This window comes from Haliotis asinina, chromosome 8 (genome assembly GCF_037392515.1).
Source record: "Haliotis asinina isolate JCU_RB_2024 chromosome 8, JCU_Hal_asi_v2, whole genome shotgun sequence".
NCBI lineage: Eukaryota > Metazoa > Mollusca > Gastropoda > Lepetellida > Haliotidae > Haliotis > Haliotis asinina.
In genome coordinates, this window is record NC_090287.1 from 13,971,085 (window position 1) to 13,996,759 (window position 25,675).

The 25,675-nt window shown below is 39.8% G+C and overlaps 1 protein-coding gene across 2 annotated transcripts; it reads left to right on the plus strand.

Annotated features, from left to right (window-relative positions):
* Positions 1 to 1,329: 1,329 nt before the first annotated feature.
* LOC137294968 (uncharacterized) lies at positions 1,330 to 24,190 on the plus strand. Of its 2 annotated transcripts, none has more exons than XM_067826200.1 (7): positions 1,330 to 1,438; positions 7,385 to 7,768; positions 18,416 to 18,560; positions 19,600 to 19,706; positions 20,331 to 20,472; positions 20,669 to 22,416; positions 22,794 to 24,190. In XM_067826200.1, the coding sequence occupies exons 2-7, from the start codon at positions 7,424 to 7,426 to the stop codon at positions 22,854 to 22,856; spliced, it is 2,550 nt and encodes an 849-aa protein (XP_067682301.1). In that variant the 5' UTR covers positions 1,330 to 1,438; positions 7,385 to 7,423; the 3' UTR covers positions 22,857 to 24,190. The 2 variants fall into 2 exon arrangements, with proteins under 2 accessions (XP_067682301.1, XP_067682302.1); XM_067826201.1 differs by having other exon boundaries at positions 22,820 to 24,190.
* Positions 24,191 to 25,675: the final 1,485 nt, after the last annotated feature.

The following is a 25,675-nucleotide window of genomic DNA, read 5'->3' on the forward strand; positions in this document are numbered from 1 at the left end:
TGTGTCAAATGCACTTTTGTGACCACCATCTTTCTTCTTTGTTTGAATAACTACCTCTGACTCCTGTGTCCTTGAGTTGACATAGGAAACTACCTCTGACTCGTCTAATTCTGGCCTGAAAAATAGTATACAAAGTTAAACTATCATGTTTGAAATCGAAAAATATTTATTCCTTCAAGACATACTTCTTAATGAAATCGCTACTAAACACAAAACTAAAAGAACTGGTTTAACAGTGTGTAAGCTGTTTCAACTATTTCATTTACCAGGACAAATGACGAAATAAAACAAGTTCAGTTTCAAATTGCCGATGGGTTTAAAAATGGCGGACATTTTCGAGTTACAGATTTTAACTAAACGGCACAGTCGTATGAATATCTGTCCCTAAACGCACAAAAATACATTCCGTGTAATCCACAGATTATTGTCTGTAGCAAATAAAGGTATTATATGAAAGGCATGTGAAAAAGAATCGGAAATCAACAGCTTAAAAATTACGAACTTAGAGGCACATACCGGTTCGGAGAGCGAAGAAATCTAACAGTCGGCGACACTTCCTTGCTTCAGCCTTCACCGCTTCTTCTCTTTTCCTCTTGATTCTTTCCTTGGTAGGCATTGTGATTCATAAGGCGAATTAAACTCCTTTGACTTTGCCATGGTTTATATGTAAATTTCTTATTCATTATAAAAACAATATCGCGACTCCTCAAGAAAGGGAGAGAACTCCGTCCTTGGTAAAATCCGGAAAATACACACGCGTCGTAGCAAACGACTGCGATTGAGGCGAAAAGGGCAGGGCGCAAAATAAAAAGGGCAGGGCGCAAAAATCAAAGGGCAGGGCGCTGCGCCCTCCTAAATGTGCCTAGGGGGAACACTATCTGTAAGACTGATGTTACGAAATAAGTTTGTTGTCCACACACTACCTGCACCCCGCCCCGCCCCCTTCCCCCAGACACATGCACGCACGCACACACACACACACACACACACACACACACACACACACACACACACACACACACACACACAAACACACACACACACACACACACAAACACACACACACATAATGCCCTCCCCGCCACAGACACAACCCCGAATGTTAACACTGACATTCGGCGAAAGTCAGTGGGAATTTACCGTATCGTCTATTTTAGTGATTATACAGTGATCGAAATTAATCGATCCGTCGAATATTGCGTTCAGACCGGTCGATGTACAGCACCAAAGACAACCGGTGCTCGCAAGAGGTGTGTGCCGGCAGGGGGCGTGTCTGACATGCCCTCGATTCGAGGCAAATGAGTCCAAAGGTCAAGGTCTTTACATGACACAGATGTGACGACAATATGATAAGGGCTAACTGACACACTGTAGCTCAGGTTATGCTGTTCGCACTTGCCATCGAACACACCTGAGAGCTAGTCATGTCAGGTGGAAGGTAAGACCTGTTGTCTATGTAGTAATACTTATAATAGCATTTAGGCACATATTGATGTGTATTTCCGCGGTGTATGTTTAAAATAGATATGAGACAATGTCACCAAGCGAATCAGATATGGCTGTGATATATGTCCCTTAACATATATATTACAGAGCACAGAACTTCGTGACAGAGAAATATATATCCAGCCACAGTTTTAAATTGCAGGACTCATTGTCGTTTATTCCTCAGACCTTCGTCACCATTACCAATACATTTAAGCTTATTAATACCAAATCAGTGTCAATATTCTTATAGTTTTGTGAAACATTTTCATTCCTTCATTAGTTTTAATCTTTTTATGCTAATGGTATATGGCTCAAGTGTAAATGAGACATTTTTGTGTATTTATTTATTTATTTATTTATTTATTTATTTATTTATTTATTTATTTATTATCATCAGGAGTATTGGTGACATAATTTTTGTTTTTATACATATCAACTATACAGCGTAAAGGATAACATGAGTTTAACTTCAAACAGGGACTTGTATTTCACAGCAATTCACTTTATGACACTCTTTAAACCTTTGAGAAATGCACGAATCATAACGTATTTTCTGGTAACTGTTTTCACTTTACTGTCAAGGTCATAAACATAAGGTTTAGTCTCGTGATTGTTTTCTCTAAGTTATTGCTGAAAATCCATGCAGTGTCAAAGAGGGTATATGCGACAAGACATCATATACCTGATAACAAACATTACATTTATAAGAAATTGCTAAATTAAAGCCGAGCAAATGTATACTTACAATAGGGAAATTATGCCCAGACATGTAAACGCAATGCAGTGAAATCCAGCACTGTGTATATTGTGTGTGTGTCTGTGTTTGTGTGTGTGTCTGTGTTTGTGTGTGTGTCTGTGTTTGTGTGTGTGTCTGTGTTGGGTTTATGTTATCCAAGACGTATTTGAAATCCTAATTGTTCATCATACTAAATGTTGATGTATATGTCATATTGCGTAAGTGGGTAATTAGAATTTGACAATCCAATCTTTTTTAAGCAAACAAACGAACGAACCGTCAGTTCACATGATATAGGATTATGAATTATCTGCTCCTACCATTTGTGAAAACGATATGAAATGACCTTGGATGTTCTGTTGACATATTAAATAAATTTGTGGAAGGTAATATTCGATTGTCATTGACGATACTTTGCTTGGCCACTTGTGTCAATGATGTATGTAGAAACTCTGTGTGGTTGAGTACACCAGTACCTACCGAGTTCTCCCGTCATCCCAAATGGTCCAATTCGATAATATGAATGGGCCACTCACTTCTTCACCCACTCACCCACTCACTCACTCACCCACCCACTCACATGCATAATACACTGGTTTGCAGGTGAAAGGTAGACATCGTCTTCCCTGGGAGTAACTTAGCTTTCTGGATAGAAATCGAATGTCTTCCCCTGGGGAAAAATGCTTTTCAGTACATGTTATTTATATTTTAATGTTTGTCCAAACAAACGTTGAAGAGGTTCATACACACATTTCAAATAGCCGCTCTTTTAAATTAATTTCATTTGCGCGTTTCTATTTTAATAAGGCAGGGACAATGTTCCATCACAAAGTCAACTGCACATATTTCTTCTGGGAAGTGTTTTGTTGCACTTCATCTACAGTTTATGTACGTGAGGTTTATAGTCATGGTCACGACGGAAATGTCCTTATCTTCGAAGCATATATGTGAATTAACTCATAATATAAACCCATCATATAAAACACCTCATAATATAAAACATCTGTTCGTAATATATAACACTCATTATATAAAAGATCTGGTCCTTTACATTTACAGATAATTGGAAATCAATCAGTATCGGTATGTGTACATCACAAATGTCTTGTTACAACACACGGGGGTCTCTGAATGTTACGTTCATGACAAGTTAAAGACGAGTTGAGAAGTGCCTGTTCAGTCTCAATGCATGCATCTGTAATAGCGCAATGTACTAATGGACATTTAGTGTTTTACACTGTTTTACAAAGTAAAGTGGTCCATCATGGGTTCATTATAATTTGCAATACATCGATATCACCAAAAAGAAGACCCGTTTCCATGTTCTGTACATAGTTAAATATTAAAGCTGTGTTAGGAACGGAGTGTGGTGTAGGTGTATTAACTTTAGTGATAATAAACAATCTGCGCATATGACACCGCAAAACAGGAAAGTGTAATGGTACTTAGAATATGACATCTAATCTATATCTGAATCACAGCTGGAGTGTGTCATATCTGTGATAAATATGTCCTTTCCACTGTTGATTAACAAAGATCGATTTGCATGAATGGTGAGTTTCATTTTATATAAGCTATCTAATCCATACAAAGTTCATGCGGTTGTATTTAGTAGAAAAACTCGGAAATGTCGCAACGCTACGACACAATTATTCTATTTATCTATCCAGAAAAGTGCCTTGAACACTGTCTTATGAAGTAACACAGCTGTACAATTCATCACCTTATACCATCACTGTCACACCTTTACGATCTCATACAAAGGACTCAAAGGATTGTTGACAGAATAGTATTACCTGTATAAGGCTAATACAAAATATTTCCACATGTACCTGGACGTGGGAACTGCATAGATATATCCTGGTTTCGACCAGCTATGTTTACTAAGAAAAAGTTTAAAACATTTCTAATGCTGACAAACCATTACACACCCGTATAAAGAACAATGATAATTCATATCACTGGTTATGAGAGGAAGCTAGTTACACTCTTTCGAGGCGAAGTGCATTTATACTTCTTGTTTGTTTTTTGTTTGTTTGTTTTGTTTGTTTTTTTGTTTTGTTTTTGTTTTTTTTGTTGTTGTTTTGCTTTGTTTTTGTTTTGCTTTTGGTTTCTTTGTTGTTGTTCTTGTTGTTCTAGTTGTTTTTGTGAATATTCTTGAATAAACTGACAAAAATGATAAGGGATATTGTTGTTCATAAATTTTATAGTTGCATGGTGGACTGTTAGGCCTGAGTCTCGGAGTCTCGGAGTAAGAATGTAGGCACAGATATGTGTATACATGTATCTACCGATGGATGTGATTCATGGGATGCGTGTACATACAGATGTTTGCCTTTGTTTGTATAGAATAGTAAGCATGCCCGTAGGCATTAATGCTCATATGGAGATATGTTTATACTTGCATAGACTGGTAGACATGATTAAGGAGAAAATATAAACATACAGACCTTTTAGGTATACATGTGTTGACTGTTAGGCATGATAAAGGGTAAAATATAAACATACATATATTTGGGTATGCATATGTAAACTTATAACACATGACTAAAGATGAAACATGAAATTACAGATATTTGTGCAAGCATGTGCAGACTGGAAGGCATGTCTAAGGGTAAAATATGAACATACGCATATATACTTAGTATGAGTACACATGTGTAGAATTCACGGCATGTCAGCGGGTATTAATGTTACAGAGAAACACAGGTGTAGGCATATGTAGACTGGTAAAATATGTACATACAGATATCCAAATATACATGTTTCACTCTCAGTGCATAATACTAATATGTTGTATTAAGGATTACACTTTCTGATGGAAATACAGATTCTAGTGCTTTCCTGGGCTGAGTAACATGTGGGATTCGACAAAGTCAGCCGTCTAACCTCCTCCGCCTACGTGGCGTCCACCATATGTTTATGAAAAGGGTGTGCGTATCCTGCCTGACCAATAGCACCTGTTACTGATACAATCCGCAATAAATACAGAAACCCGGAAATCTCGGATCGTATTGTCACGAGTACAGTTTTGTTCTGGCAAACATGGAAACACTGGATTTAAACTTCGAGATTTGTGGCACGGTTTAGAAACGCAACCCTCCAGGATTGTTGTCCATTAGTACAAAAGTGAAGGTAAAAGAAATGATGATGGCCTCCCCATTTCATGTCACCATAAAGGGAAATGAAAGGGGAACGCTTTATAATGAGAATATACTTGTTACAAGCATATTAGCCTATCGAAATTATTTCATAGTATACAGACGGGCAGACAGAATGTGCATTTGTATAAGCGACCCTGAGGACAATAGCACATGTGTAAAATTATAACACTGAGTTTACGTGCAACCAGTTAATACGCGTGCTATGGGAACATCAATAAATCCGTAAACACCCATTAACAATTTACATCTTAATGTGGCGAGTTATGTCGTTGATGTGGATCAGGATCCGCTAATCATAGGTTCGAATCCCACATTAGTAACACTACAGATACTGGTAAAATTGTTTTGTTTTTTGTTGGCTCCTGCTGCTTGTCTGAATAATTTTGCCTGTGCTACGAGCCATAGATCAAATAAGTTTGTCAGTCATACAAAACAGTTATTGTTTGTGACCTAGACATCTGTACAACGTCGTACCACACTGTGCACTCTATGTCTATCTGTCTGACTGTCTGTCTGTATTTGATTTGTTTTTGCCTTCATTAATACAATTCCTTAAAGAATAACATTTTTCATGTTATTAACTTTGATAGGTGTACACAGTGTTATACATTTTCAACGACGCATATTGTCTAGCATGTTTATATCAATAGCGAGTTATTAAGGGTGATTAGTTTACTAGCAAAGGAATTGAAGGGCAAAACTGAACATGACATCCTCGTTGTTCATCACATCGCTGTCGAGTAGTTCCATTTGTTGTTGGGAAATGACTGTATTTCTACATTTTTCTAAGAACAATTTGAATGAGGAATATACATGATGAATGATAGAAGAACTCCGATTTATATAATGATCCTAAACTTTGTTTTTTTACACTTCCGCGTCTGGATTTTCTCATTCATGTTGCGGCAGCTTGGATAACATTCTATTTCCACCATAAAATCTGCATATGAGATTATGCAAATGAGACTGTTATACATGGCGTACCGTTCTGGATTCACAAACCGACTTTTAGGAGTGCCATATTTGGGACAAACGTCAAAGTCCATTGAATGCCGAACTGAGACTAAAACCCGCTGTGTTAGCACCAGACACTTACACGCTGGTAACACCGGGGTTATTTACTTCGGGGATTATTTCTCAAATATGTCGTGTTTCTGCTATCGTGTAGTGAGCTTGTGTTTAACTAGCTAAGTCATGAATACTTATTTAGCTCCAGTTCAGTCTGATCAATACAGATAAAGTGAAAACGTCGGTTTAATCAATATGGTGACGTATCTTGAAAAAAACGCTTTAATCAATGAGATGACATATGTTCAAAACATGACAATACCATTTCTGTCTATCAATTGTTCTCTCTAAGCAGCTGAACAGTGGGGCGTTCCCATCTGTCGGACATGACACGGTGTTTCAGAGCTCGCTCTGTCGTCAGGTGACGACGGGAAAGCAGTAGCCTTGTCACAAGCAGTAAATCTATTGCCGCCCATAAAGATTCCATGTGTTCTTCATACGATGTATAATTCTACTAAGTGTTACTACCTCTTCTTTGTTGTTAGCGTCACACTCCGTCACATTCTTGTTACATTACTACAGTTTGTAAAATGAAATTCTTTCTTGTTTTCTTGTTTGCTTCGAAGCTTTTTGGCTGGTTCGTGTTCATTCTTCAGGTGGATATTGTGATAATCTTCATAGCCACTTGAAGACCCAGCCCCGAAACGTCATGGTAACCAAATAGAGACGTTAATATCCATAAGATTCGTCTTGTTTAGCTTGTAAAATGTTCATTCTGACCACGCAATTCCATCAACCACGTCACTAACCCTGGTTACTTGACTCTGTTGGTCGTCCTTTTCGATCTCCACACTATATTAACAGAAAAACATAATTAATGTAATATATTAAACATCCATTCCACCGTTCAAGCTTTTTAATCAACTGTTTCCGTTAGACACACACGTGACGAAAGATTAAGACATTTATAATCTTTCATATTTTTTAGACTGGTCGACGTGAGATACTCGTATGCGTGCAAGTAGACATGGCGTCTAAACGAGGACGAGCACGTGCCCAGAGACAATCGAAGTCCCCAAACGGAGAACAGACTCCCTTGACCCCGCTATATACTCCGTATTCAGGATGCAGAGAAGAGGGGTCATACACAGATTCACTTGATTCGGGTAGTCTTGAAAGTATCGAGGTAGATGTAGTAAATCCTCGAGACGATAGTGGTGAAGCATACGGTCCTTCTCACGATAGGTGTAGGAACGGCGACTGCAGAGGGGAGAAGATGGGTGTGACGTTGAAAACGTCGCTGAAATGTGTTGTGTGCGCCGATAACGCCAGCGGACAATACTTTGGTGCCACTGTCTGTTTACCATGCAAGGTAGGTTAATGTTTTGCTGTCTGTAAATGTGTGAGAGGATGTTGTTTTACGTCGCAGTGTCCAATAAATCAGCTTATCGCGACGACAATAACGGCTGTCTGATATACGTCTCCGGAAGGTGTCTCCTGACCTACCCTGTAGTTGAAGTTCAAACAGCAGCTACCACTGTTACTACTGCTTGTTGTGCTACTACTAGTGCTTATAATGGTATGTGTATCGTTATAATTATCAGTACAGTATTAATACTAGAATTGACAACAGTAGCAGCCGCTGCAGTGCTATAGTAGTAGAATAAATAGTAGTGGTCGTACCCAATCATTTTCGTCACCTGTGGGTTACCTGTTTGAATCCAGTAATTGAATACGTGTTTTTATCAAAACAGGCGACAATCGAACTATCTGATTGAGTTACAAGCTGACACACCAGTCGATGGCGTTGAGGGAGCACAAATTGAAAAGCCAATCATAGATGGGCTATCGAACTAGATATACAAACTGGTCTTAGGTGTGTCAAACTTAAGTTCATAAGTTCAAAGTTAAGTACAGAGCATCACTGACGCTATAGCTGGGTGTTTTTTAAACACCGGACACACTTGCTATGCAACAACAACGCTGGCATTTAAGTCGGGAATCTCTTCAGATATATACTGTGTATTTACATCGTGTGTAACAGTTAATGCACAAGCATTCACGTGTCAGTTTGATCGAAACAGATATACTGACAAAAATCAATGAGATGACATATGGCTGGTTAAAAAGCTGACACAAATATATATCTGTCAAGTCATCCAGTCTCCCTTACCAGCTGAAGATTCCGGTTTCCCCTTCTGCTGGACATGACAGATGACAGCTGAATTATAATTAAAACAGCACACCCACACACAACCACACAGTCACACAACCACCAACACACGCATGCACAACGCAGAAACACACCCGTATATACATACATACACTCATACATTGATGCATGCATGCCTGTTTCCATACATACATACATACATACGGACGTACACACACACACACACACACACACACACACACACACACACACACACACATACATACATACATACATGCATACATACATACATACTTACATACATACATACATATATACAATTTAGGTGTTATGTATGTATGAATGCATATTTAGGTAAATGTACATATAAGCACCTGTTGCAAACTTAGATATCTATAGAAAAACAAATCCTTCATATTGTGATCAGCTGAACTAACACTGTAAAATCCTAATCCATCGAGCTTGGTTTAAAGTGAAACTTCATTAACAGAGTTCTCATCCGTATTGAAAATCAAGATTCACGAATCGCATATACAAAATGTCCCTACGGTTATATACCGTTCACACGAAGATTGTGAGGTGTCCTATCTTCAAGCTGAAGTTCCACGTTATGCATGTGCAGCACTTCTAAGAATGTGTCATTGCAGTATGGATCTTTTTGCAACTGTATGTCATTTCAAAGACACATCATAACCTGTCACATCCAGATCCGCTTTCACAACGTTGAAACCCAATCACAATACATGTAATTAATGCATAGCAATATCCTCTTGTCATAGGAAAATATAATATAGCCAACACAGGCGCGTAGGTAATTGTTCATCTTTTGAGCTGGTGTCACGCTGGTTATGCGATGTAATATGTCTTTCAAAATAGGGGTGGTAGGGTAGCCTAACGGTTAAAGCGTTCGCTCGTCACGCCGAAGACCCGGGTTCGATTCCCCACATGGGTACATTTTCTGGTGTCCACCGCCATGATATTACTGGAATATTTCTAAAAAGCGGCGTAAAACTAAACTAACTCACTCATTCTTTCAAAATAGCGAGGAAGTTGTTAAGACAGGTAAACGAATCTGCTCGACCGAAATATGTTCCCATGAACCCAACACTTAAACCCATGGATGAGATAAGCAATTTTTTCAGACATCCTCACATTGATCAGAATCGTATTCACAGGGAGAACAGAAATGTTCTCTATCTTCCAGTGGTAATGTTGACCCAGGGACGTATCACTAACTTCACCAAACTGTTGAACCGACAAGTGAGGAGGAGGGGGCATTTTTGGCCACAGTGCTGCAGTCGGTGCAGTTGCACCATATTGTTTGCAGTTATCGGGTGGTCTTTCGGACTATCATAAAATCTACTTATGTGTAACATGGAGGCAAGTTCCATTTCGACCGTATACTTCTTCGAAAGATATACTTTTATTTCCGGTCCCCCTGAATGTTGAGTTTATAGTATCAGCTACATTGATGTTTGTACATTTTGCACTTGATGTCACATCTGTATTTTATGGTAGTGATAAATACACGCTTAAGTATATTACCATCTGGATCACACATTGGACTCTGATGTTAGCTGGGATTTGTCAAGATACAGAAATGGCAATATCTACTGAATACAAAGAAGAAACTCACATGTTTTCCTCGTTGATTAGGCTTCTAATATGAAGAGGGTTTGTATCACATGTATATCCTTCATGGTCAGATTTTGTATTTCTTTGGTCTTTATCATTAGGAGTGTGAACAGAGAATAACAAGCTCATCGAAATGAATACAGGAACACCTGAATGCACAGGCGTTCCTTTGTTTCAGATTTTCACCGACAGTGCAGTACAAAGCTTTTGTAGAAACCTGAAAAACAATAGAGGATCACTTGTACTTTAAGGTGCTCCCTTGTCCGTTTCCATGAGTATGTATGTACAAGTCAGATCAAGATATTCTATCTGATGTGTGTGTATGTACATGGTTTATCAGGTTATGTATGTAAATTGTCAGGCAAATGGATTCTTTTCTATTGACAACCAAAACTATGGTTTTCAATTAGCAGGTCTGTCTAAATGTAATAATTTTTATCATGAAGCTGATTTCTTTAAAATGGAATATGATAATACTATTTGCCGTACTTAGGAACAGCTGTGCTGAGTTGAGGAAAACCAAAACTCATAGTTTTTGAGCAATGGATAATGCCATATATATCCTTGCATTAACCCATCACGCATTCCACTGAAGTGCACTAAAACTGATTCTAATTTAATATTCACTTGACCTATTGGTTGATTGCATGGCTAAGTGGCCACGAACAATAGTGTTTTTTTCTTGTTATTTCTCAATGATCAGCTACGGTAATCCTGGGGCCATGTTGTATGGAACATAGAAAAGCAGGTTCAGTCAAACATGATATATTTTTTGCACAGTTGTTTTGCGCCACATTTTATTTTTATATGCAAACATACAACTGAACATTTTGAAAACGGATTGTATGATGCGGTAACATTGAATGTGTTCTGGTACGACATTTAGATCTAAATTATTAATGATAGCATACAGTTCATTAACGTGCTTTAATCACAGAACACTGCAGTGCAAAATATAGAATGGTTGATCTAAAAAGTGTTTACACAGTCTTTGATATCGACATCGCTTCCTTAACACGTTCGTAACATAAGTTACTTATCTCATTTCATTTTAAGTGATGATGAACCGAAATGAGTGAGAGTTTATTTATTTATAGAGAAAGGGGAGTCATAAAACGTCTACTAACCCTGGGAAAGATGGCCTTGCCTAAATTTACCCCTGGTACTAGGCAGTGTGTTGGGATCACCATGGCATAAGAACATGACAGTTCTTTCATACAATTTAGAAAAAAAATAATATCATTTAGAGACTATGCGTTTGTATGGAGAGAGGTCATAAAACATGTTACAAGTATTTTGGGGAATTGAAAGATATCACACAGGCCCGTGCTATTTTACATGACCCCTCTCAGTACGACTTACAGAGACCAACTATATGGCGTTGTTTGAAACAATACTTTCTATAGTGAAAATCTTAGGATATTTACTTTCTATATATTGTGCTAGATGTGCTAGGTAAGTCTGCATTAATTGGACTGGTTGGTTGCGGTCTCGTCTGCACCGACTGAACGAAGACGAACCAGTTTCAACTAAACCGGTTCTCGAATGTCCTTCACATTGATCGGCAGACATTCCAGTCAAAAGAACGGAGTCAATTTATACGAGAAAAGTAGGTCATCCCGTGTGCTGATACCAATTGCTATTGACAACCGTGGTAGGATGAGCAGCATGCTAATTATAGGGGCCACAACAGTGATATGCTAATGAAATCATCCATATATAGCCATTAGACTCTGTGGGCGTGACATGCGGCGATGAGAAGACGCGTCTGGATTGACAAGAGTGATATATGGCCATTGCTCAGTGCAAGATTTATTATTGCGCAATCTCTCTCTCTCTCTCTCTCTCTCTCTCTCTCTCTCTCTCTCTCTCTCAGGAAATTGCCACCCCTTCTCTCCATGCATGCGTGTGTATGTGCATGTGTGTGTGTGTGAGCGATTTCTGCTTCATATCACTTGATTCACTGAAAGGACACTAGAAATTGGCTTCGCAAGCTTTAGCCTGGCATAAAAACACGATTTCTGTTAGCCCATGCCACAGTTACGGCACTATTTCCATTGCTTTCAAGTAAGTAAGTGCTTTAAAAAAGTTTTCTAAAAAGCAATTTATGTCAGAAAAAGCAAATATTATTTCTCTCATAAAGGCCTGACGTGTGTTTATATTACATAACATTAACGTACGTATGATTCGCTCTATTCAGAATTTTTTTTTTTCAGAAATGGGTTTAAACTTAAGGTATTAGATAAATGATCAACAGACCATAATAAATTCCTCCGATTGGGCTCAAGTCACTGTCTATGGCAGTGGTACACGTGAAACAATCCATTGTCAAGGTGAAAGGCATTTGTTCTCACTGTAACTTGTAAAGGCCTCTTGTGAGTCCAGAACTGCCGAGCATCATCGTCCCATGAAACCAGTCAAATTGGCCTGGGGAATGTTCACCCACTCTTCCTGTTGTGCATTGTGCCAAGTGTTTGTGGTTCTGTGACAGTTGCTGATGTAATCGCAGGTGTTGTTAAAGAGCCATCCGTAAGTGTTACAAATGGCGTTTGTTAGATGCATGATGTACAGAGAATTTCATCTGTGTGATGAGGTGCCGTTAATTCGTTCTGGATGTATATCAGATCTGTTCGCCAATCACTGATATGGTCTTACGCTATGTCCTTGACGTCACTGACGTCGCATCTGACGATGCTGATCAGTCGGAATGATGCCTCGAGCTGGTCGTCTGAATTCGTAAATATCTGTCCCGCGCAGCAACCGAGTTCTACCGGATCCAGGTAGGTGACGTGTTGACCCCTGCGTCTGAGAACGGTTCCACAGTCTTGCAATCGTGCTTGGCGAGACATGGAAAAGGCAGGCTACGGTTGGGGGGTTCTCTCAGTCGCAGCATGTTTCCACGTCCTGCACAAGTTTGACGACAGACAAATGAAAATGTTTTCCTGCCCCAACGATTCATGTTGCATGTTCATTCCATGTTGGTGAGTTTTGCCGGCACCTTCCCACGTGGTTGTGTTTCTCTCACTTTCTCGGTGTGTTTTGGCCGTACTTTAATCCATCTGCACAAGTCACCCCCGATACATTCAAACGAAATTGCTATTTGGTATTCATTTTGTATGAATATAAGCAGAACTTCTACTTTAGCGTTTCTATTTTGGCAGAGTATATGTAACAAATATAATGTGAGTCCTTGCCTGGGAAAGACAGCGTTGTTTGTTTGATGCCTTTCCTAACGACCAGACAGGTCAATGAGGTAGCCTAGTAGTTAAAATATTCGCTAGTCACGCCGAAGACCCGGATTCGATTCCCACATAGGTAAAATTTGTGAGGCCCATTTTTGGGATCCCCTGATGTTGATGGAATATTGCTGGAAGGGCGTAAAACTCAACTAACTCACTCCCTCCTAACGACTTGAGGACATCCATGTAAATTACAGTCCAGCATCTTGTCTTTTACACCTGTGGCATCTAACCTGTGAAGGCACGGTTAGATTTGGTCCTCAGTAACCCACGCTGGCTGGTCGGCTTGCTGACTGTGTTAACACGTCATCGTGTCCCAGTTTCGTAGACCGATGCTTATGCTGTTGATCACTGGATAGTCTGGGTCAGACACGATTATTTACAGACTGTTGCCATATAACTGAAATAATGCTGAGTGCAGCGTAAAACAACTCACTCGATGGATTCTGGAGTTTATGTTGGACATTTAATGGCAGTCTTGCAGCGTTTGTGCTGCAAGCTCTATGTATGGGGAGGTATTATATATTACGAACTCTGAGCCAAGTGTCGGTGGTGACCCAGAAATGAGTAACCTCAATGATAGAGTGAGCATTAGGTATTGCACAACAACAAACCATTTAACCAAGAGCGACTGCAGTTAGGTCACAGTGACAGGGTTATCAGCATTTGGTAATGTAATGAGGTTTTCATCCACCTGCCCTCAGTGTTTTGTTTGTACTTGTACCTTAGGTCGCAACGCTCGGTTGTCGTCATTTGTTGCATCGCATCTTCAGGAAATCACAATCTTATCAATTCAAATTCTGTAGGGCTTTAGAAACTGGCTTCGCGGGTTGTACCCATCTAGGTAATCAAACCTTCTGCTTGACGAGAAATAGCTGCACATCACATGACTCATATTTACAATTCTACTGGTTATGATCCAGACTGAGCTCGGAATCGGGTGACCCAACTCAATTCTGTACAGAATTACGGCCCTTGTTCCTTACATTTCAGCGTAGTGCCTACTATATGAAATAGAGAGACGTTTTATCAACCGCTGACGTAGTTAGAGGACACCTGTTTTACACACTGATGATACTGGTCACGAGTAGCTAATGTTTCAGGCATTCGGTACACGGGGTATCAGTTTCGATTAGATTAAAAGTGTTTGTGTACACATTGGTCCGGATCTCGGACATAATAATTGACCTTTCAACTGCCTCTGCCTATCATGTTCAGGGCCGCCTCCATGGTCCGTAGTGTTTGTCCGAAGACTGTGGTAGGTCCTGGTTCGCAGCATCCCACTATGCACTGTTCTTGTTGTTTTCCTGGCTGGTCCCCTGCAACAAGGGAACAAAAAAAAAGAGAAAAAAACTGTGGTCACTAAATGTCATGAGTTAATATTTAGTCCGTTTTGTCTCGGCCTGTGCGAAAGCACATTTCAAAGAGAAATCTATCGTAATTTAATGAAACAGTCAGAGGTATCAAAATAATGTTACTATTTATTGACCCACGACAAGGGCTCACAAAACTATACATTCACCTGTGACAGGGATGACAGAACTATACTTTCACCTGTGACAGGAATGAAACATCTATACATTCACCTGCAACAGGAATAAAACAACTATACATTCACCTGTGACAGGAATGGCACAACTATACATTCTCCTGTGATAGGGATGACAAAACTATACATTGACCTGTGACAGGGCTGACACAACTATACTTTCGTCTGTGACAGGGGTGACACAACTATACATTCACCAATGGCAGGGATGACAGAACTATACATTCACCTGTGACAGGGACGACACAACTATATTTAACCTGTAACAGGGCTGACGCAACTATTCATTCATCTGTAAGAAGAATGACACAACTATACATTCACCTGTGACAGGAATGACACAACTATACATTCACCGATAACAGGAATGACCCAACTGTACTTTCACCTGTGATAGGGACGACACAACTATGCATTCATCCGTAACAGGAATGGCACAACTATACATTCACTTGCATCTAAAAGGGCCGACAGAACTATACATTCACCTGTTACAAAAATGATGCAACTATGCATTCACCTGTGACAGGAATGTTAGAACCATACATTCACCTATGACAAAGGCCGACACAACTATACATACACCTGTGACAGGGCTGACACTGTTCATTCACATCTGAAAATGCTGACAGAACTATACATTCACATCTGGCAATGCTGACAGAACTATACATTCACATCTGGCAATGCTGACAGAACTATACATTCGCATATGACAATGCTGACAGAATTATAAATTCATTCGTCACAGTGCTGACACAGCAAAAATGAAACATTACAGTCGTCTCAGATCTTATGGAGGAATATTCCACCATATCACATCACCAGAAATCCAAAGTGTTGTAACGTATGCGCTTATTGAGCCGCACATATCGATCTGTATCCAGAAAGCTCTGATGTTTACTTCGTTGGGATTTATGTACGTACCTAGAAACCATCGATGTTTGTACTGACCTGATATGTAGACAAGGGTAGTCGCTGATCTATCCTGGGACTCAGTTCCTCAGGTCGATCATTGCGTGTTTTCTTTTTCATACATTTTCAGGGCTGATTTCAATCAATGCAACCTTGGCTCAAATACACCGATTAATTGCACTTTATAAACCTAACGTTACAAACATACTTTATCTGTAGTGCAAGGTTAATACACTTCTACTGAACAGCAAAAGAAATGCCACTCTTGGTTTTTAGATAGAAGACATAAACATGAATGCTTACTTTTATTAGATTTCATTTTCTCGAAACTTGCGTTTCTTTAGCTGTTCAGTTTATTTTCACTGCAGCATGCTAAGGGAGAATGTTCCGTTTAGCAGCTTAATAGTAAGAAGAGTATCAGACTCATTTCAAAAGGTTCATTGAACGCCTACAATGAGTGCGTGAGTGTGTGTGTACTTGAGTACATAAGTGAGTGAGTGAAGTTTAACCCTGCTTTGATAAATATTTCTGTTATGCCTCGCTGTGTCAACTTACGTCTGGGTACAATGTCAAGGACGTTTGCAAATTTTTCCTTCACTCTATATCATAGGACATCGTGTGAAAAAATGGCATATGTTCCAAAATTTATATATACCAAATCAATTTTGGTTTACATTAAATAGATGCTACTATGGAAAATATTTACTAACATTTACAAAACTATCACACCTTGTTCGGTTAACTGATAATCTGGCTATGTTCTCTTCAGCACAAAACACCAATATTTATGTAAATCTTAAATGGTTGACTTTACCTGATTTCATGAAGTGTTAAATTATCAAGTCAACGTGAATACGTATTGACATGAACTTGATATTCATCACGAGTGATGAGTGATGAGAGTAAGTATGATCTTACGCAGCTATTAAGCAATATTCCAGCAGCATCTCGGAGTGGACTTCACACTTTGGGAATCGAACCCGCTTTGTTGGCAAGACGAGTGAACGCTTTAACAACTAGGCGACTCCACCGTCCCTAGACGAAGGTGAAGGCAGTATGGCATGCCTTACACTTTTTGCGACCACCTGGTGTTATCACTAATATTTAGTGGTCCATACATTTACATTTCATGAATACTGTGATCTTTACGACAACTTAAAAGGTGTGGAATATTTTTCAATAGTTTTGAAGTATTATCTATATATCATCCGTTCCTTATGTGACAGACGTGCTCGCTGTCCTGGTCCCCACTGTGTGTGATGAATTATGCATGTGTGTCACAAAATAGAACGGGAGTATAGTTGAAAGGTCACACATACTGATATAAACATACAGGAAAAGAATATAAAGTATGCATACAGCCCACAGTAACTGATGTATTTTGTATTCAAACTATTGGAAGGGCATGATCAGGTGGCTGTTTCTGGGTCCCTTTTCTGTCTTACCTATATATTTTTTCATTTATATCTATTAGTGCTAGAATTGGTACATAATATTTTGGATATTCGGCGTTTTTGTGGTCAGTGAAAACTCAACTTCCTTTGAAAGTAAGAAAAAGTAAAAAGACTTAAGTAATTTGGCTCATGTATAGCTCTGGCAAAAGTGTTGGGAGATCAAAGTAGAATTAACTGCCATGTTGATAGAAATGTTAACAGAGCACAGAAGAATCCATTAGCAAGTTAAGAGAAATGTTGGTAGATCACAGAAGAATCCATTAGCAGGTTGACAGAAATGTTAGCATATTAAAGTAGAATGCATTGTCAGGTTGACAGAGATGTTTTATTGACAGAAGTATGGGAAAATTGCCCGAAACATCTTTCTGGCACATAGAACATAGGGTTAAACTTTCACACACCCTTTATTGTGCAAGGGAGCCTACTGAGCTCATGGCCCGATCGCAGCCAGGTCCGTTATTTCCCTCTTCTTATATATTTCCGTTACAAAATGGTCACTTGATTTATGGAAGAAAAGACAACTCATGGATTGAAACCTCGCCAGTATTAACTACTAGTAAAATCTGATTAATTTGTACCAGACAACCCCATTCTTATGACATTTGTGAACGACATTTTAAACGGTATTGCTCTATTTGTCAGTCTTGTTTCGACACACATTTATCAATAATATCGAACACAAACACCATTTACGGGTCAAGGATTCTATTAGCTTGATCGCGTTGAGTATTTTCAGTATTATCAATACCCTCGTCTACGTAAGCACATAACCATCTGTAGTGCTCCATGCTGGGAGACTCATTATTAACCGTCAATTACTCATGAATATGTATGTAAATCGACCTTGAAATAGAACACTGTGTTGCTATGTCGACCGGAAAGTATATCCAAACTGCTTTGCAACAACCAGCTATAATAATTTATGCTATTTTGATAATTGGGATAAAATATGAAGATAAAATATTCCGGTTTTGACCATCATGTCTACAATATCGATTACATGTAATACCCTACCTCATAATGTAGGTCTGTTATTTTTTTCTTCTGTGCACAGAGCTTTTACATACGCTGTACAAAAGAGGGAGAACCAGTTTTTTCTATTAAATGTCATGGCAACTGTGACGTCACGAAACAAGCACGGATTCGATGTCAGTCCTGTCGATACCAAAAGTGTCTACATGCTGGAATGACAAGAAGAGGTTAGATAACTTACATGTCATACTTAACTCTGTAATCCCAGAATTACAATCTGTTCAGTTTCGAGCGAAATACCGATGGTGACCTGTGATAATAATATAACATTCACTTCAAAATTGCTTCGTCAGAATTTTGCATATTAAAAAGCTAATGCATTTTCTGTATTCTACACCAGTCGCATAAATTGACGACTGTAATAGATTCTGCACCAGACAACCCACTGGTTTATGTTCTGACTCTCACAGAGTACATGACATCCATTGGGTGTGTAACGTTAACGATCTCTAGAATATCTGATCATTTTTTATAGTTACAGGTCACCAAAACAAAACGCAAAACACAAAATATTGCCAGTTAACATCAAATGCTGGAGATGATATTCTTAAACATATTTAGACATATTTCCACCTGACAGTCGTCTTTCCTATAATGAAGTTTAAAGTGCAAGCGCGAACTTGTTATGGGCCTATATTAATTCCCTTTACAGTACAGGTGTGCAATTTTCTCTGATCAATCAATCAATCAACGGAAAATTGGGTCTTCACAACACAACACAACACATGCATCGTCAGTATATTCTTGAATTAAATATCATACGCCTATCCTATGACTCCATTTCTCAAAGACCCGTGAAGGTCCCGGGGTAGAAAAGGCAACCCATGCTTGCCATGAAAGGCGACTATGCTTGTCGTAAGAGGCGACTAACGGGATCGGGTGGTCAGACTCGCTGACTTGGTTGACACATGTCATCGGTTCCCAATTGCGCAGATCGATGCTCATGTTGTTGGTCACTGGATTGTCTGCTGTCTGTCCAGACTCGATTATTTACAGACCGCCGCCATGTAGCTGGAATATTGCTGAGTACGGCGTAAAACATAACTCACTCACTCCAATCCTCAAAGTCATTTCAGCATTACAACGACCGAGAGTCTATGATGTAGTATAAGAATTACGACTGTCTTAAGTCTGAGATCGCTTCTATGAAGGGGGTATCGAACGTAAGCGTACAAATGGAACCTTATATTGATTTTGCCTTCCCAGAAAAACCGGAGAGAATCGAACCTGAAGAGGGTCAGTACTTGTGTCTGGTGTGTGGAGATCTGGCCAATGGTATACACTTTGGAGTGTACACATGCGAGGGCTGCAAGGTATAAATTTATAACACATTTTCTGAAAGTGTAAGTACTTGGTTACACTGAAACACTTTAATATTTAGTTTTGGGGCAAGCACTTCTTGATATGTATAAGTTTAATGAAAAACATATTCATGTCGTCGTGTATGTCTTTGACCAAAACACATAAAGGGCTTGATCGTGATTTAATTCCATTGGTGGCATCCGACATCCTCACCTTGTCAACGAATCTCTTTGGTCAGGTGGACAAGGTGCCCGAACTCTGATGAAAATGTCCGTATTTGAATGCCAGCACGCCACTGGTAAGCCGAACAACTACACGAAGGGATGTGGAGACTGCACCATTATTTGCTTGTGTCCATTCCTTTTCTGTCATGTAAATAGCTATGAAATAGCTATGTACTGTGTGCAGTTGACGTTTTGCATCAATATCGTTACCATAGAAACATGGTTGGTGTCAGTTTATGCCATTAATTCCTACTGCCTGAACTCCGTGAACTACTGGCTCCGTGATTAATGTTGATTAACTTGTTAGTGCATCATGTTAGTGCACTTGGGGGTATGGTTTGGCTGTGCTGGTATATAAAATGAACTTGATCCATGAAACCAACATAGATCTGATACGACGTACTGTTTCAGAAATTCTTTCGGCGCGGTCTTGTGGAGAATAGAACCTATCAATGCAAGGGTGACAACTCATGTGTCATTAATCCTCGTAGCCGAAACACGTGCAGGTCATGCCGGTACCGGAAGTGCCTCAGTGTTGGAATGTCACGTGACGGTAAGCAGAATTACCTTCCTGGTGGATCGGCCTTGATATAACTAAACACATCTTCGGGCTCGACTCAATGGTCGTGCGACATTTTACAATCGTCATCAGTCACGTCAGAGATAAACTGCCCGTTATGTCACAAATCGTCAATATTGAGCGTACTATTTTAAACCTTAATTTATAATTCCTTTCATTTGTATTACAGCTATTAAGATGGGTAGACCTAAGAAGAAGGACCTTGACTGCTGCAGAGTAGGAGAAAAAAGTCCTCCTAGTGGTTACCCAACAAGTACAGACGAAACTGATGGGATTCTATACTTACACTCAAATGAAAGCGCTTCTAGTGACGAGATTGAGATGCTGGAGATAAAGGTCCAACCAAATCCTCCTGCTTCAGCATCGCCTCCCGACTACACTCTGCCCACGAAGGAAGATTCCGCTGTTGATGAACCAGTTTCCCGTCCGAAACCCACTTCAACAGGGGTGAATGGTTCTAATGTCTTGAGAACACCTTGGTCCAAATACACACTGCAACAAATGATCACAAGCTTACCAAGAGACAAGTTGTCGCTTAGATCCTTAAGTTCCCTCTACATTCCACCGCAAACACCTTCCACTATTACAAGTACATCTGAATACACTACATATGAAGATGAAGAAGAAGATTTTAAAAATCCGTTCCAAACAGAGCCGGACAGCACACGGGGTGACTTCAAATTGGAAGAAGCATCCGTTTTCCCAGCAGAGTCTGAAGGTCCCCGTCAGGACAGTCCATTGATAACTTCTACTAGTTATGAAGCTCCGGCGACAGACTCGTCAGCACTTTACTCCATGTCCAGTGATGAAATCGATTCAATGTTAAAACTTTTGGAAGACTTTGAGAAGCCACCCACCCCAATCAGCCTTCGTCGCAAAAGCAGCAGCAGCAGCAGCATGGACGATACCGGGGGTAAACGACGAAAATCAGAAGTTGGTCACAACGAGGATATGTATAGTGGAAGCATTACAAATGCCTTGTTTGAGAAGTTTCGTAAGACCACTAGTAATTCTCCGTCATCTTGGCAGCAAGGGAAACAGTATAATTCCACGGGGAATCAGCATGTTTTTGAACAGACTTTTGAGTGTAATGATAGCACCTTGACATCCCCAATGAAATCGTCTTGTGGTCAAGAGATAAGAAAATATTCTTCGTCCCACAGTACAGGAGGACCTTGCTCTGTGGTTCAACCTCCATCAATCGACTATTCCGTAGGTAGTGCAGCAGTGGCTAATTCAGCAAACGTCCATTCCATTCCAAGGTCCCAACAACCTCCCTCAAGCACTTGCGCACTTTCTTTTTGTGGACAAGACTGCAGCTGCAAACACAAAACTAGTAATAAAGGGATATCCAAAGACAGTGGTGCCTCAAATAGTAGAAAGGTTCCTGTGAAAGGCGACATAACTTCTGCCTACCTGCCAAACACTGTAAATACTCGGGATGTTTATGAACAACACGAGGAGAACCAGTCCTTCTCGGAAATTAGCAAAGCGTTTGAGGTTCTTTATGACAGAGCATATGACAATAAGACGATATCGGAGTGGTCAAGGAGGGCTAAAAGCTGTAGTATGTCAACGGATTCCGATTCGGAGTCAGATGTTGAATCTAGTTGTAAATGTATTCAAGTCAGAGGACTATGTTTATGTCAAAGCCCGGCACAACAGCCTGGAAATATTCCCAAAGACAAATTTAAGTCCGCCATATCATCTTCTATGGCAGGCGTATGGAACACACAGGCGTTTGATTCTATCTCACCTTATCTCTTAATGAAATATTGGAAGCAAATCCCCGAATTCATGGACCCAGCAGCCATAACTGATGTCCAACAAAAGATAATGCAAAACCTGCTAGATTCCTATTTGAACTACATCAATAATGACATGAAAGTCACAGACCAGATGCGTTCGTCATCAGAGGTATGACCTAACGGGAGTTTCCTGTAGGTTTTTAGAGTCCACATCGACATTCAAATTGTTGATGGGGCAACTTTAAGACCCTCTTTGGAGACACCCGATTAGGATTCAGAATTCACATAAAACAGAGTATTAACGATTACACATACACTGACAATATCAATCTCAGAAATCAGGTTCTTTTTCTAAGCAAGGGATTGAGTCGTTTTTAACAAAAACTCGAATGTTACAAGAAATCTCGAAAAGAAGGGAAGTACATCTTCATTACTAGTTGCGGCATTATCTTATGAGGGATATAAACATTAGTAATGACCTCACTAAAGCGTAATATTTTTAAATATGCTTCTCCGCTTTCTAATTTTTGTAACGTTCTTGTTTAGATCAGTTTCTTACTTGGTGATTCCAGACAGCCAGCAAACATGCCGGACGACCGGATGTTCTGAACGTCCTTGTTTAGATCAGTTTCTTACCCAGTGATTAGTGACAGCCAGCAAACATGCCGGACGACCGAATGTTCTGTGCTTACATCAGACAAAGGAAGGATGTAATCCAGATGGGGGTTGCCGATGGAAACCTCGGAACATGTAGTCAATCGATGACTCAGGACGCCGTGACTTGAAACAGAATTTAAATTGCGTCCTTTTCAGCACCTGATGCAGTTTGCCTGAGTTTCAACATTAATGTCGGACCAAGCGAGGGCCCATAAGTTCAACTCCTGACTGCTGGAAAGTTCCGAAGTGATCGCTTGTTCAGTTTACTTTCCAAAGTGACAGACCACAACTATAGTGCTTACCATCCGAAGGGATGCTTTTCATTTCCTAACATGGGAAAGTGCTGTCCATAAGCAGCGAGTGTCCAAAAGGACAGTATCATATACCCTGGACAACAGCTCACGCTTTCGCCCCTAACATCTGATATGATTATCCACAAGGCCTGTTCCTCGTCGTCCTGGACGTTTACGTGCGCCTTTAGGTCATCATCATCTGATATGATTATCCACAAGGCCTGTTCCTCGTCGTCCTGGACGTTTACGTGCGCATTTAGGTCATCATCATCCGAAATGATTATCCACAACAGCAGTTTCTGATAAACTCACATAAACTCAGCTTCTGATCATCCAAAGTGACTGTTCAAATATGTGTGATTTACTAAACAAATCACAAACGATTTTTCTACGAATGGAAACAAAAATATCATCTAAGAACGATACTGAAAGCGTAATTATTTTCATCACGCAATTTCCCTTTACTTCATAATGCATCGGAATAAAAAAGGATAACCTGAAATGGTTACTGCCTCTAAGCAAATTTATAAGTACATCCTGTGGGACAACTAATTGCTCTGGTGTATGATATTCTTTATGTACTGTTTTAAACGTTGTGCCATACTGGTTGAAAGCAAACGGGTGCTAGTCACCAACCCTGTAAAAGTAACTACTTTGTCTCGGCTGCCGATTTCTTTCACTCGGACGTTTCTATAAGCTGAACATGACATGTGACATCAAGTTTTACAAACTTGTTCAACAGTGATTTAATGAGTTGTGATAAAGACTGTTTGCGCCTCGTCGCTAACATCTGCCTTATAGCAATTCGTGATGCACTCGATAGATTGTTTTTAGTGGTTATTGCAATGGGTATCGAAATTTGAATCTATATATTTTTATAATAGCACTTCTTGTATATTATATCTATTTCAACTGGCTCATGGATCATGTTAGTTGAGTTATTGTTTTTTGGATTTTGGTTTTTTTTTAAAGTGAATTAAATGACTGATGGTACACGTGCTATTGTGTCTTTTATTGAATTCACAGCAAAACACTTGTTACATATTATTGCATATTACCGTACACTTTGATGGGCAACGTTCTTTATCATTGAGTCCATTTGAGATTGACCCGCTGGTTGTTCTAAGTTAGCCATTAGAATACCTTGGCCACAATCAATAATTGCTGGTTTCACCTTAGCAGTAAAACTCAACTATCGCAATTCCTAGGGGTTTTCTTCTTAAGGTAAACTGTCAATCCGTAATTGCTGGTTTTATCACACTAGTCCAGCTCAATGACCTCCTTCTTTTGTTTTTTTTTTCCTTGGTTAAGCCGACAATCTGTATTCACTGGTTTCACATTAGTGGTAACGCCGAACTACTGCCATCCTTTGCGTTTTCTTCTTTGAGTAAACTGTCATTCCACAGTTGCTGCTTTCGACAAACCGGTGAAGCTCAATGACCTCCATCCTTTGGCTATTTTCCTTTAATAATCTATCAATCCGTATTCGCTGGAATCACAAACCAATGCAGCTGAACCACGTTCTTCCCTTTAGCCGTTCTTCCCTTTAGTTAAGCTTGACATAACAGTAATACTGTTGTAAACAAAACAATCCAAACACTCGTGTTAGAAGGATGACGGATAGAATAGCGTCGGAGGAATGTGATGGCTACAAGCATAAGTGACGCATGAGTGACACACGAAGATCGTGTTGAGGTCACCACTAGGTATAGAATGTAGAGTTACATATATCATTTGCGATATCATTATGACCTTATCTGTCCAAATATCACTGATGTTAGATATGAAAGGGAAAAAATAATCAACACAGAGCAACAACGAAATATAGGACCTTGATTATACCAGCCACGTGTGCAATATTGATTAAATTTCTTAGCAATAAAGCTTATCGTCATTTCCTTAGCCAAACTGAAGTAACTGAAACTTGTGGTGTCGGATTTTACACAGGAGAGGGATATGTAATAACTGGAGACCTCATGCACTGCGCGGGGTCATGAGGAGTCAGTACTGCATTATAACTGCAAGGATACCAAAGATGAACCGATACGTAAGCCCATGACGTGTACAGTGAGTGAGTGAGTTTGGTTTTACGCCGCCTTTAGCAATATTCCAGCGATATCACGGCAAGGGTACACCAGAAAATGGGCCTCACACATTGTACCTGTGTGGGGAATCGAACCCGGGTCTTCGGCGTGACAAGCGAACGCTTTAACCACTGGGCTACCCCACCGCCCCATTGTACAGCCAAAATATTGCCGAGTGTGGCATTAAACAACAAACATGTGAACTTGAAGGTTCTAGGACAAAACAAGTGCTAGCTTTCAGATGAAAACTTTTGAAATGAACGCTCATTTTTACCGAGCCTATACATGTGTTCTAATGATACACGTGGGAGGGGACGAGTGTTTCTTTACAAAACGGAGTGTGTTTTGGGGACAGCGGTGGGGTTTGGGGATGTTGCTTGGGGTATTTAAAACC